The sequence below is a fragment of the Cannabis sativa genome, chromosome 4 (genome assembly GCF_029168945.1).
Source record: "Cannabis sativa cultivar Pink pepper isolate KNU-18-1 chromosome 4, ASM2916894v1, whole genome shotgun sequence".
Classification (NCBI taxonomy): Eukaryota; Viridiplantae; Streptophyta; class Magnoliopsida; order Rosales; family Cannabaceae; genus Cannabis; species Cannabis sativa.
The window spans coordinates 57,624,082-57,636,309 of record NC_083604.1 but is presented as its reverse complement, the minus strand read 5'-3'; the positions used below and the strand labels follow the sequence as shown (position 1 = coordinate 57,636,309).

General features: G+C 39.5%; 1 protein-coding gene and 1 non-coding gene across 11 annotated transcripts in view; one reads left to right on the top strand and one right to left on the bottom strand.

Moving 5' to 3' along the window:
* Window positions 1–11,538, top strand: part of LOC115712980 (ent-kaurene synthase TSP4, chloroplastic) — a 34,044-nt gene extending 22,506 nt beyond the window's left edge. For 5 of the 10 annotated variants that reach the window (XM_061114229.1, XM_061114228.1, XM_061114225.1 and 2 more), the window contains one exon: window positions 7,558–8,656. In XM_061114229.1, the coding sequence (XP_060970212.1) occupies window positions 7,558–7,615 (58 nt within the window). In that variant the 3' untranslated portion in view covers window positions 7,616–8,656. Of the gene's footprint in view, window positions 1–7,557; window positions 8,657–11,329 lie in introns of those variants that run through there. The other 5 variants (XM_061114230.1, XM_061114231.1, XM_030641433.2 and 2 more) reach the window with 3 other exon arrangements.
* On the bottom strand, window positions 2,477–2,583 carry LOC115715498 (small nucleolar RNA R71). Its single transcript, XR_004011367.1, has one exon. It is a non-coding gene; the product is annotated as a small nucleolar RNA R71 (small nucleolar RNA).
* Window positions 11,539–12,228: the final 690 nt, after the last annotated feature.

The following is a 12,228-nucleotide window of genomic DNA, read 5'->3' as shown; positions in this document are numbered from 1 at the left end:
AAAGCATATGATCAGGTGGAATGGGGGTTCTTAGCTAGCATGATGTGATAGTTTGGCTTTGCTGAGGGTTGGTTAGGGTTAGGGTTATCATGGACTGTGTGGCGACCTCGGAGTACAACTGTTTTAATCAATGGGTGCCCTAAAGGTTGAGTGATACAGACAAGAGGGTTACGATAGGGATGTACTTGATCTCCTTATTTATTCGTCCTCTATGCAAAATCATTGTCTTCGTTATTCTCTCTTGCAGAAGCTAGATCTGAACTGATGGGGTTTAGGTGCTCTAGATCGGGACCACGTGTTCCTCACTTGTTCTTTACAGACGATAGCCTCGTGTTTGGTAGGGCTAATGGAGGGGATACTGAAACTATAAAGCGTATCCTTCTAACTTATGAGGCTGCCTTAGGGCAGAAGATTAACTTTGAGAAGTCTGCTATCACTTTTAGTCCGAATGTGCAAATGTGGATCAAGATGAGGTCCTGAGTGTTAGGGTTGACATCAGTGGCTACGCATGACAAGTACCTGGGATTACCTACGATGATTGGTAAAAACAAACAGTGGGCGTTTGAGGGGATTTGTGAGAATGTTAAAAAGCGTGTGCAGGGATAGAAGCGGAATTTCTTTTCAGCTGGTGGGAAAGAAGTACTTATCAAATCTATTTTTCAAGCTATTCTAACTTAGATGATGATTGTCTTTAAGCTTCCGGCAAAAACTTGTGAGAAATTAATATCTATTGTCAAACAATTTTGGTGGGGTTCATCTAGAGATCAAAGGAAGATTCCTTGGGTGGGAAACAGTATGTCAACCTAAGGTGATGGGTGGGCTTGGTTTTCAGGATTTTCAACTTTTTAATCAAGCTCTTTTGGCCAAGCAAGTATGGAGGATATTTCTATATCCAGATTCATTGCCTACTCGAGTTTTGAAACATAAATATTTCCCAAATTTCTCTATCCTTGAGGCCACGGAAAAAGTTGGTTCGTCTCATCTTTGGTCAGTTTGATTTGGGGAATGGAGTTGCTTAAGAGCGGTCTTCGGAGATTTATTGGAGATGGAACACAAGTTAGGGCTTTTAAGGACCCATGGCTCCCGCGTCCGAGGTCTTTTTCAGCCAATCACGAGGAGGATTAAAGATGACCGTCGGGTGAGTAAATTTATTCTTCCATCTGGTGCTTGGGATGTGGGGAAGCTTCAACAAGTTTTTTTGCCAATGGTTGTGGACATAATTCTGTCTATTCCATTACCGAGGCGTGATGTAGAAGATGACTGGTGTTGGCATTACGATAGAGATGGGGTTTATAATGTCAAGAGTGGCCATTCATTGGCATGTTCGCTCTAGGTTGAGGAAGGAGCTGGAGATTCATCCTGATTAACTCGTTGGTGGAATGAAGTATGGAATCTCAATATGCCACCAAAGGTGAAAGTATTTGTTTGGCGTATGTTCCATTTGGCTTTACCAGTAGCAACACAACTTATCTCCCAGAAAGTTCGGGTAACTCTTTGCTGCTCTCGGTGCGGAGAAGAAGCTGAAATGCCTGAGCATGCTCTATTTTTCTATTCTGGTTTGATTCCAGTGTGGCATCGATTAGGGGTGTGGTCGGTGCTCCGTTGATGTGCATATGGACCAATGTAAGAAATTCTCCTATTACTCTTTGACGGGCTATCCTGTGAGGTTTTTGAATTGGTGATGACCACCCTTTGGTGGTTGTGGTATGATAGGAAGTCCATATATTTGGCAATACGCAGTCAAGATTGGATAGTATTCTAGACTTAGCCAATAACCATCTGACAGAGTATAAGGAGTATGATCGGCGAGACCTTCATCTGAGATTGGGCCTTGCAAACCCAGTTGTAACCCGAGCTACTCGATGGATGCCACCTCCTCCTAAATCCTTTGCTCTAGCGATGGATGCTTCAGTGATTCCAGAGAGGGGCTTTGTTGGATTGGGGGGAGTGATACGGGATGCAGAGGATGTGGTTTAGTTGGCGTGGTCATCAGTGTGTTAGGTGATTTTTCTGCTAATGTGGCGGAGCTGCTTGCCATTCGTCTGGGCTTGACTCTTGCACATCAATTTGGTTTCAATATCTCCATTATTAATAGTGATTCTACTGTGGCAATTGGTTGCATTAATAACATTCACATTAATTTTAGTTTTCAGTCTATTTTATTAGATATCTATTCCTTATAAGCTACTAGTTTGAGCTCAAGCCAGTGATGTTTCAAATGCTCCAAACCGTGGGGCAATTCAGCGGGATGCCAACTGAGGATCCTCACCTCCATCTCCGTTCATTCTTGGAGGTGAGTGATTCTTTCAAGATCCAAGGAGTGAGTGAAGAGGTGCTAAGGTTAAAGCTATTCCCATTCTCACTACGAGACCGAGCTAGATCATGGATCAACACTTTGCCTCCTGATTCTGTCACCAATTGGAATGATCTTGCTGAGAAGTTTCTGAGGAAATACTTTCCTTCTACTAGAAATGAAAAATTCAGAAGTGAGATAATGTCTTTTTACCAGCGTGAAGATGAGTCCACAAGTGATGCGTGGGAGATGTTTAAGGAACTTTTGCGAAAGTGTCCACATCATGGCATTCCACATTGTATTCAGATGGAGACTTTTTATAATGGCTTGAATGCAGCTTCTCGAATGGTGCTAGATGCATCGACCAATGGTGCTATTTTGTCGAAGTCTTACAACGAAGCATTTGAGATTTTGGAGACCATTACAAGTAACAACTACCAATGGTCCAACACAAGAGCTCCAAGTAGTAGAAAAGTGGCGGAGGTCACTTGAGGTAGATGCAATAACGGCTTTGACAGCTCAAATGGCTTCCATGACGAATGTTTTGAAGAATTTGAGCATTGGGAACTCTAAAAATATTCAGCCAGCTGCTGCCATTCAAAGTGATGATGTCTCATGTGTGTTTTGTGGAGAAGGGCATGTGTTTGAGAAGTGTCCTTCTAATCCGGAGTTCGTTTGTTACATGGGAAATCAGAATTTTAACAGAAACAATGGGGCATTCTCGAACTCTTACAATCAAGCATGGAAGAATCATCCTAATTTGTCTTGGGGGCGTCAAGGAGCAAGCTCAAGCACCGCACCAACCCAAGGAAGACAAGCATATCCACCGGGTTTTTCACAACAACTGCAACATTCACAATATGCTCAAAATTCCCAACCGAGTTCTTTGGAGAGTCTAATGCGGGATTATATGGCCAAAAATGATGCGGTGATACAAAGTCAAGCTGCCTCTCTTCAAAACCTTGACTTACAACTTGGACATTTGGCCAATGAATTAAAAGCTAGACCGCAAAGTTCTTGCCTAGCGACACGGAAAATCCAAGGAGGGATGGGAAGGAACAATGCAAATCCATTCAACTAAGGAGTGACAAGTATCTGAAAAATTTTGAGGAGGAAATAAAGGGTAGTGGGGAGCCCATTTCAATCCAAATCGACGAAAAATTGAGTAACAAAACTGCCCAGGAAATTGCTGATACCAAATTTCAGCTTGATACAAAGAAAGGGTCAGCAACCTGACAGTCAGCAATCCGCACCAGTATGTTCTTGTCCTAAACCATCCCTTCCATTTCCTCAAAGATTTCGAAAACAGCAGCAAGATGGGCAATTCAAGAAGTTTTTAGATGTGTTGAAGCAGCTCCATATCAATATTCCCTTGGTGGAAGCATTGGAGCAAATGTCGAATTATGTACAGTTCTTAAAAGATATTTTGATGAAGAAAAGGAGGTTGGGGGAGTTTGAAACTGTAACTCTCACCGAAGGATGCAATGCCATGTTAAAAAGTAAGATTTCACCGAAGTTGAAGGATCTTGGTAATTTTACAATCCCTTGTTCTATTGGGGGACGGGATGTTGGAAGAGCCTTATGTGATTTGGGTGCAAGCATCAACCTCACGCCTATGTCGATCTCTAAGAAGTTGGGTATTGGTGAAGCACGTCCTACAACTGTTACATTGCACCTTGCTGACAGGTCCATGGCCCATCCGGAAGGAAAAATAGAAGAGGTTTTAGTACAGGTTGACAAGTTCATTTTTCTAGCTGATTTCATCATCGTAGACTATGAAGCTGATAGAGATGTGCCTATTATATTGGGTCGGCCATTCCTTGCTTCTGGGAGAACTCTGATTGATGTGCAAAATGGGGAGCTCACTATGAGGGTGAATGACCAAAAAATCACCTTTAATGTGTTTAATGCTATGAGGTTTCCGGATGAGATAGAAGAATGCTCCCGAATAAGTGTGATTGACTCTATTGTGGCTGAAAGATTTCACAAGGAAGCTTGGAAGGATGAGAAGTTTATAAGTTATTTTGATGAGCCTGAAGATTTGAGTGAAGATGAAGACAACCAAGTTGCTTGGGTGGAGTCAGTGCAACCTATCCCTAAATTCAAGAAGCCTTTTGAATCTTTGGAGTTGAAGGAAAGTAATTTCAAGCCTCCAAAACCCTCCATCCAAGAACCACTGAAGTTGGAGTTGAAACCCTTGCCAAGCCATCTGAAGTATGCCTATTTGGGGGAGAATGACACGCTGCCAGTTATTATAGCAGCAAACTTGGGAGTTGAAGACGAAGGTGCCTTGCTAGAGGTGTTAAAAAAGCATAAGAAAGCAATCGGGTGGACTATGGCTGACATAAGAGGTATCAGTCCAATGATTTGCACGCATAAGATACTCTTAGAAGCTGGTTGTAGTAATTTTATTGAGCATCATCGAAGATTGAATCCCTTCATGAAAGAAGTGGTGCGAAAAGAAGTGATCAAGTGATTAGATTATGGTATTGTGTACCCAATTTTGGATAGCTCATGGGTTAGTCCGGTTCAATGTGTGCACAAGAAAGGAGGAGTCACGGTGGTGGCTAATGAGAATAATGAGTTGATTCCTACTCGAACCGTGACTGGTTGGAGGGTGTGTATGGACTATCGGAAGCTAAACAATGCTACTCAAAAGGATCATTTCCCGCTGCCATTTATTGACCAAATGTTGGATCGTTAGGCGGGAAAAGAGTTTTATTGCTTTCTTGACGGATATTCGGGTTACAATCAGATTTCTATAGCACCGGAAGACCAAGAAAAAACCACCTTCACTTGTCCATATGGCACCTTTGCCTTTAGGAGAATGCCATTTGGATTGTCCAATGCTCCCGCTACTTTCCAAAGGTGTATGATGGCTATTTTCTCGGATATGGCTGAGAGTATTTTAGAGATATTCATGGATGATTTCTCTATTTACGGGGACTCATTTGGGGTTTGTTTGGAGAATTTGGAGAAAGTGTTAGCAAGATGTGAAGAAACTAACTTGGTGCTTAATTGGGAGAAATACTACTTCATGGTTCAAGAGGGTATTGTTTTGGGTCACAAAGTGTCTAGAAAGGGGATAGAAGTTGACAAGGCAAAGTTGGAAGTCATTGAGAAGTTACCAGCCCCCACCACACTAAAAGGCATAAGAAGCTTCCTTGGACACGCGGGTTTTTATAGGCACTTCATTAAAGACTTTTCTAAGGTGTCTAAACCCTTGTGTAGCTTGCTAGAACAAAATAGGCCATTTGAGTTTACCGTTGAATGTAATGAAGCATTTTTGAAGTTGAAGACAGCTCTTGTTACGACCCCCGTGATCATAGCACCCGATTGGTCATTGCCCTTTGAACTCATGTGTGATGCTAGTGATTTTTCCATTGGAGTTGTTCTCGGGCAGCGGAAGAACAAGATCTTTCACTCCATTTATTATGCAAGTAAAACTCTTGTTGATGCCCAAATTAACTACACCACTACTGAGAAAGAGATGCTGGCTGTGGTTTTTGTCTTTGAGAAATCCAGATCGTATCTTGTGGGGACTAAGGTTATTGTGTATACTGACCACTCGGCAATCAAGTATTTGATAGCCAAGAAAGATTCTAAACTGAGGCTCATTCGTTGGGTTTTGTTGCTACAAGAGTTCGATTTGGAAATCTGAGACAGAAAAGGGACTGAAAACAAAGTGGCGGACCATCTATCTAGGTTGGAAACTAACAATCACAGCAACCACTTAGAAGGAGAATTACAAATTCGAGACTCATTCCCACACGAGCAATTGTTGGTGGTAGAGCAAGCACGGGTACCATGGTATGCGGATATTGTCAATTACTTAGTTGGAGGTGCCCATCCACCTGATTTTACCAAGCAGCAGCTCAAAAAGTTCCTTCATGATATCAAGTTTTATTTTTGGGATGAGCCATACTTGTATAAACAATGTCCGGATCGTATAATGCGGAGATGTGTGCCGGCAAATGAAGTTAGAAGCATCTTGGAGCATTGTCATTCAGCCCCATATGGTGGCCATTTTGGTGGACAACGCACGACTGCCAAAGTTTTTCAATCGGGGTATTATTGGCCTTCAATATTCAAGGATGCCCATGACTTTGTTCAAAGATGTGATCGCTGCCAACGAGTGGGAAATATTTCAGCAAGGAATGAAATACCACTAAATTGCATTTTGGAGGTTGAATTGTTTGATGTTTGGGGCATTGACTTTATGGGGCCATTCCCTCCATCTTTTGGGAATCTTTACATATTGGTGGCCGTAGACTATATGTCCAAATGGGTGGAAGCGATAGCTAGTCCAAGAAATGATGCTAAGGTGGTGATGAATTTTTTGCATAAGAATGTCTTCACAAGATTCGCGACACCGAGAGCATTGATTAGTGATGAAGGGACACACTTTGTGAACAAAGTCTTGGCTTCCCTTTTAGCCAAGTATAGTGTGAAGCACAAAATAGCCACCGCTTATCACCCACAGACCAACGGGCAAGCTGAAATTTCTAATAGAGAAATCAAGGGAATTCTTGAAAAAGTGGTGAATCCTAGCAGAAAAGATTGGTCCCAGCGGTTAAATGACTCACTTTGGGTCTACCGTACGACATTTAAAACTCCTCTAGGCATGTCTCCTTTTCGCCTAGTTTATGGGAAGGCATGTCATCTTCCCGTGGAGTTGGAACACAAGGCCTTTTGGGCATTAAAGAACTTGAATTTTGATCTTTCAACTGCGGGAGAGGCCCGAAAATTGCAATTAAATGAGTTGGATGAGTTGTGCTTGTTTGCCTATGAAAATGCAAAGTTGTACAAGGAAAAGATGAAGAAGGGGCATGATAGTAGGATCAAAGAGAGAGTTTTTGTGAAAAACCAGCAAGTGTTGTTGTTTAACTCAAGATTGAAGCTATTTCCGGGAAAGCTTAAGTCCCGTTGGTCGGGTCCATTTACGGTGATGGAAGTGTATCCTTTCGGGGCTGTTGTGGTGAAAGATGAAAAGTCGGGAAGAGAATTCAAGGTCAATGGACAACGATTGAAACATTATTGGGGAGAAGAGGTCAATCGAGAAAAGACTTCTATCTCCTTGAAGGATGTTTGAAACTTATAATTCGGGGTTGCCAAAAAGAAAATGAAAAGAAAAACAAGAGAATTTTTTTTTCCATAAAGGCACCTCAAGAAAGAAAAAGAAGAAAAAAAAAGAAAAAATATATATAATTAGTTTAAATAAATGTCATGGTGAATTTAAGAAATTGTTTTTTTTTCCTGTGTAGAAGGTCAAGTGAAGAAGGTTGTGCAAGTGAAGAAATTTCAAATTGGGCAAAGAACTAAGTTTGCGGTGGAAAAGTTATATTCAGTTGCTATAGCAACGGTCCAACAATAATATTTGGTAGCAAACATATCAAGCGGTAGCAAGAGTTTTGTTATTGGGGTTTGAATGACTATTGGTCTAATAAAAAGGAACACGTGAGAAAATTTTTAATGAGGCAATCATTTGGTATGATTTTCTTTTCAGACAAATCATTGGGCTTGTACTTAGTTTTGCCTCTTGTGGATCAAGGACAGATGAGTGGATAAACAAAGTTCCCAATCTCAGTCATTTAATCAATTAGTTATGAGACTTAGTTCTTTAGTCAACTGGGGCCCTCTTAGATTAGTCAGCCAGCCCAATACCTCATTCCTTAGCCCAATATTCAACCCTACCAACCAATTCACCATCTTCACTCCAATCACTATCCCAGCCGCCTCCATCACTCACGGTTCACCCTCACCAGCCACCATAACCACCGCCATTCGACCGAACTCAGAAACCTGAACCCATAACAGTCTCACCCAAAGCCATCATCACCCAAATCGCACTCTTGAGCACTCTTACCCTTACGAGCACTCTTGAGTCGGCGCAAGACATCCTCCCTCTCCTCAGTGGCTTTAGCCAACTGCGCAAGCATATCATCTTCCTGTCCTATAACCTCATTAAGTGCCAACAAGAATTCCACCTCGTAATCTCCATGGGTTGCGAGAGCCTCCGCCGCTTGCCTTTGAGCATCTTTGGCCATGCTAAGTTCATTTTTTAACTGCCAAATGTGATCCACATGGGAGGCCACCAAAGTAGACAAACGATCCTCTCTGCCTTGGTGGACTCCAAGTCGCCCAAAAGAGTTTGGTAGTTGGAGGAGAAACTGAAAGCTCCACCTTGTGAAAGCACTTCTTGAGATGCAACTGCCATCTACAAAGGGATGGCCAAACAAGGGAAGAAGTTAGAAGTAAAAAAATATATAATAACACTAACATAATGACACAGATATAAAAAAGAGAGATTTGAAAGAAACAGTAATTTTTTTTAGAGAGTGAAGGTTGTAAGGTTTTTACTTTAAGTATTCTCCTATTAAGATCTTGAAATAACATTTTAAACCTTTGTTAATTTATTGACAAGTTCTTACCGTCAATAGAAGACAATCACATAAATCTTAAGATCAAAAGAGGAACTATATGTTAGTCCATAAGGGTGGTATTTTAACACTTTAAGACTACACTAAACTAGTTTTCTAGACTTGCATTAATGTTATAAAGTCTACTTATGGGATGGTGATTACTCTAGGTGGAGAAGTGATTTTTGAGAAAGTGTATAAACCTATATGAAGTCTCTAACTCTACCAGTGAGATTGAATGTTAAAGTGGCTCAAAAGGCTAATCAATAATTATTCAGCCTATGGAAAGTTCTATACAGTTTTTTGCATTATTCTAGTCATGGTTTAACTACTAGTGTTACTTCCTTATAACATAGATATAGTTTTCAAATATTAGATAATCTAGTACCCTAAGAGGAGTAAACATATAAAAAAGAATTTCACAATATCAAGGATTTTGTGACTAAAGAGATGTAATGGTAGAGAGAATTTGTAATGAATACAACATGTCAAATCCTATAACAAAGATAATACTACATACTACACTTAATTTAGACATCAAGGTCTTGAGATTAATTAAAATGTGCTTTTAATTTTATATCAGTGGAACTGGGAGTTTGTTGGGATTTTATGTCCTAAATAAAACCTATTCAATATAATCTGATTTACTAATTAATAAACGATTAAAAATTATTTTATGTTGCATGGTCCACATGATTACTTTCATGATTTTATGTTTGATGTATAAATTCTATTAAATCCTAAACATATAGTTATTCATGATTATAGTGTTGTCTACACGGTAAAAAATAATCATGATTTTATATTTCAAAGTCTTTAGTCCCATGATTTATCAGTGCACAGGATTTACACTAACGTGATAATCAGCGATAAAGTTTACTTACACCTGTATAAGTGGTATGTCGTTTTTAAGGCATTAGTAATGTAAAGACCGCTTAGCTTTAATTTGGAAATTAGCAGATAATTAGGGTTTAATTATGAAAATTATTTATTGATATTAAAATAATTATTTATGATGATTTATTTGAATTCAGAATGCATTTTATATGTCATATATAGAAATTTCATATTTTTGCATGTTCAGTGCCCGGCAACATTGGAACGCGGTGTATGGCTCAGTAGAATCACATCTTAGTATTTTAGTATAGCGGGGCAGTTTAGTTAGACATTGGGAATGTTGGGATTAGTTGGGAATTTAGAGTTTTCCCAAAATACCCTAAGTGATTTGTATGACTCTTTTGTATAGGCAAGGGCATTATGGTCTTTTTGCCTATTGAGTTTTGTCTTTTAGTGAGGGTTTAATATTAAGTTTAAATATGATTTTTAAAGCTTAGTTTGGCTGAAGCAATGTATTACCTAAGGAAAATCACTCATTTACTCTTTTATTGAAAAATTGGAAAAAGAAGCAAAAATCCCTTTTTCCTCTCAAGTCTTTCTCTCTTTCTCGAACTCACCTAGGGGCAGCTAGGTTTTGATTTGTTAATCTGCATTTCAAGCTGGTTTAAGCAAGAAGTTTGTGATCTCAAGTTCTTGGTAAGTTTCTTGTAGCTTTTGTTGATTTCTTGAGTTGGAAGAAAAATGAATTTTTGCATGTTTTGGACTTTTAGTTGCTGTAGTTGCCGAAGTTGTTAGATGTTATGTGCAGAGGTTAAATTATGTTTGATTGTGTTGGTTTAATCTTGTATTGATGGTTGTTAGTTATATTTAACCAAGTTTGAGTTTTAAACTCAAAACTTGGAGCTTTAATGGTGGATTTTGATTCTGTACTTGGGTAGTTGTTTTGTTGCTTTAGAAATGTTCATTGGGGTCTAATTAGCAGGTCTGGAGAGTTTTATGTGGTTTGAGGTTGTTTTGGTGAAGATATGAATTTTTCGGTGTTTCCTGCGCTGAACCGGAATCCCGGCTTAGAGAGGCCTGTAGGAATCGAAATTCTGGTTGGCTTCCAGGAATTTTTCCCAAAACCAGAATTCTGGTTGGGGAACCGGTCTACCGGTTGGGGAAAATTTAGGAACCCTAGTTTTTCCCATTTTTGTGTCCTTTAGGGTTTTTCCATGTTATTATCGATAGGGAAACTTTTAGTTTCAAGTTTAAGTCCTTGGGAAGTGATTTAGCGTGTTGCTTATCAGTGTTGTGATTGATGTGGTTTAGGAGCCTGTAATTCGCCGAGCAGATTGTTCCACTCAGGTTGACCGACACACCTGAATTCGGAATCGAGGTAAGATTAGTATAACAATATGCATATGTATTTACATGTTTAGCGTACATGTTAGTTGCCATCAGATTAATGTATTAGATATATGTTAGGCAATTTTTATATAGCCGTCAGATTAGCATATCAGGGCAACACTGATGTGTACATAGAGTTGCACCGAGATGCGATTAGATATATGCTAGGCTATCAGATAGTATGGATTAACTGCTACCACATCAGTACGATTAGAGTACTAAGTATAGGCTGGATTCGCGGTTAATCATACTTTGTCAAGGACGTTCCTGATTCAGTTAGGGTTATGGTCAGATGTATGGGCGCTTGATTATAACCCGGGATTTAGTATGTATATTATATTATGCTTTTCTTATTGAGTCTTTCGACTCATAGTGCTATGTTTATGTGTAGGTAAGGGCAAGGCTAAAGTTGAGGAACCGTGAGGATGAGCAGATGAAGGTTGTACATGTCGGGGCGGTTAGGCTTGGAGCGTACGATCCTCTAAACATTAGGGCTTTTGTTGTTAGTCGCTGGGCGACAAATATTTTGTAAAGGAATAGAAGTCTGTTGTGAAGTATTTTGTAAACGGGATCCCGAAATATTTTGTATGTAATATTATAAGTTATTAATTAAATAAGCAAATTTTAATTAATCACGTTTTTCATTAACCTCGTTTATTAGCAACGAGCTGCACATCAAGTTTAAAATCACGTTAACACGCCTAGGCTAGCTAGGGTATTTCAAGTAAAGTATACTAGTATCAGATGTATGGAGTATATGATAACTCTAAGATTTAGAGTTATTTTTATATCTTTAAGCTTGAATTTTAAGCTGAATTGTGGAGTAATTAGTGTGTATACTTGTATAATTGTGTTTAGTTTGTTGTGTCATTGTAATAAATGGAAGTGTTTGTGTTAGTAAGTGTTTAATAGACTTATGTTGTTTTTATGTGTATTAAGCAGAAAAAATACGAAAATTGGTATTTGGAAATATTTGGGACAACAAGGAAAAGAGCAGAATAAGGCTTATTGCTGACTGGCATTACTATAGCAATCATCGCGTAGCAATTTGTCAGCCCACTAAGTGTATTTAGGCAGAAAGTCCAGCTGGCATTAATGAAGAAAAAAGAGAGCTGAGGTGGCGAAAATGTGGCCAATGACTCAACTAATATGTGGAAAATGAAGGGCAAGTGGACTATGACTTGGATTTCCAATAATTGGGGTAAACTTTAGTACCCTAATTGGGGAGCAAAAGAGAAGGAGGATAAATAGAAAGGGGTGGTTGCACTTGAAAGGGGGCAGTACAAAATT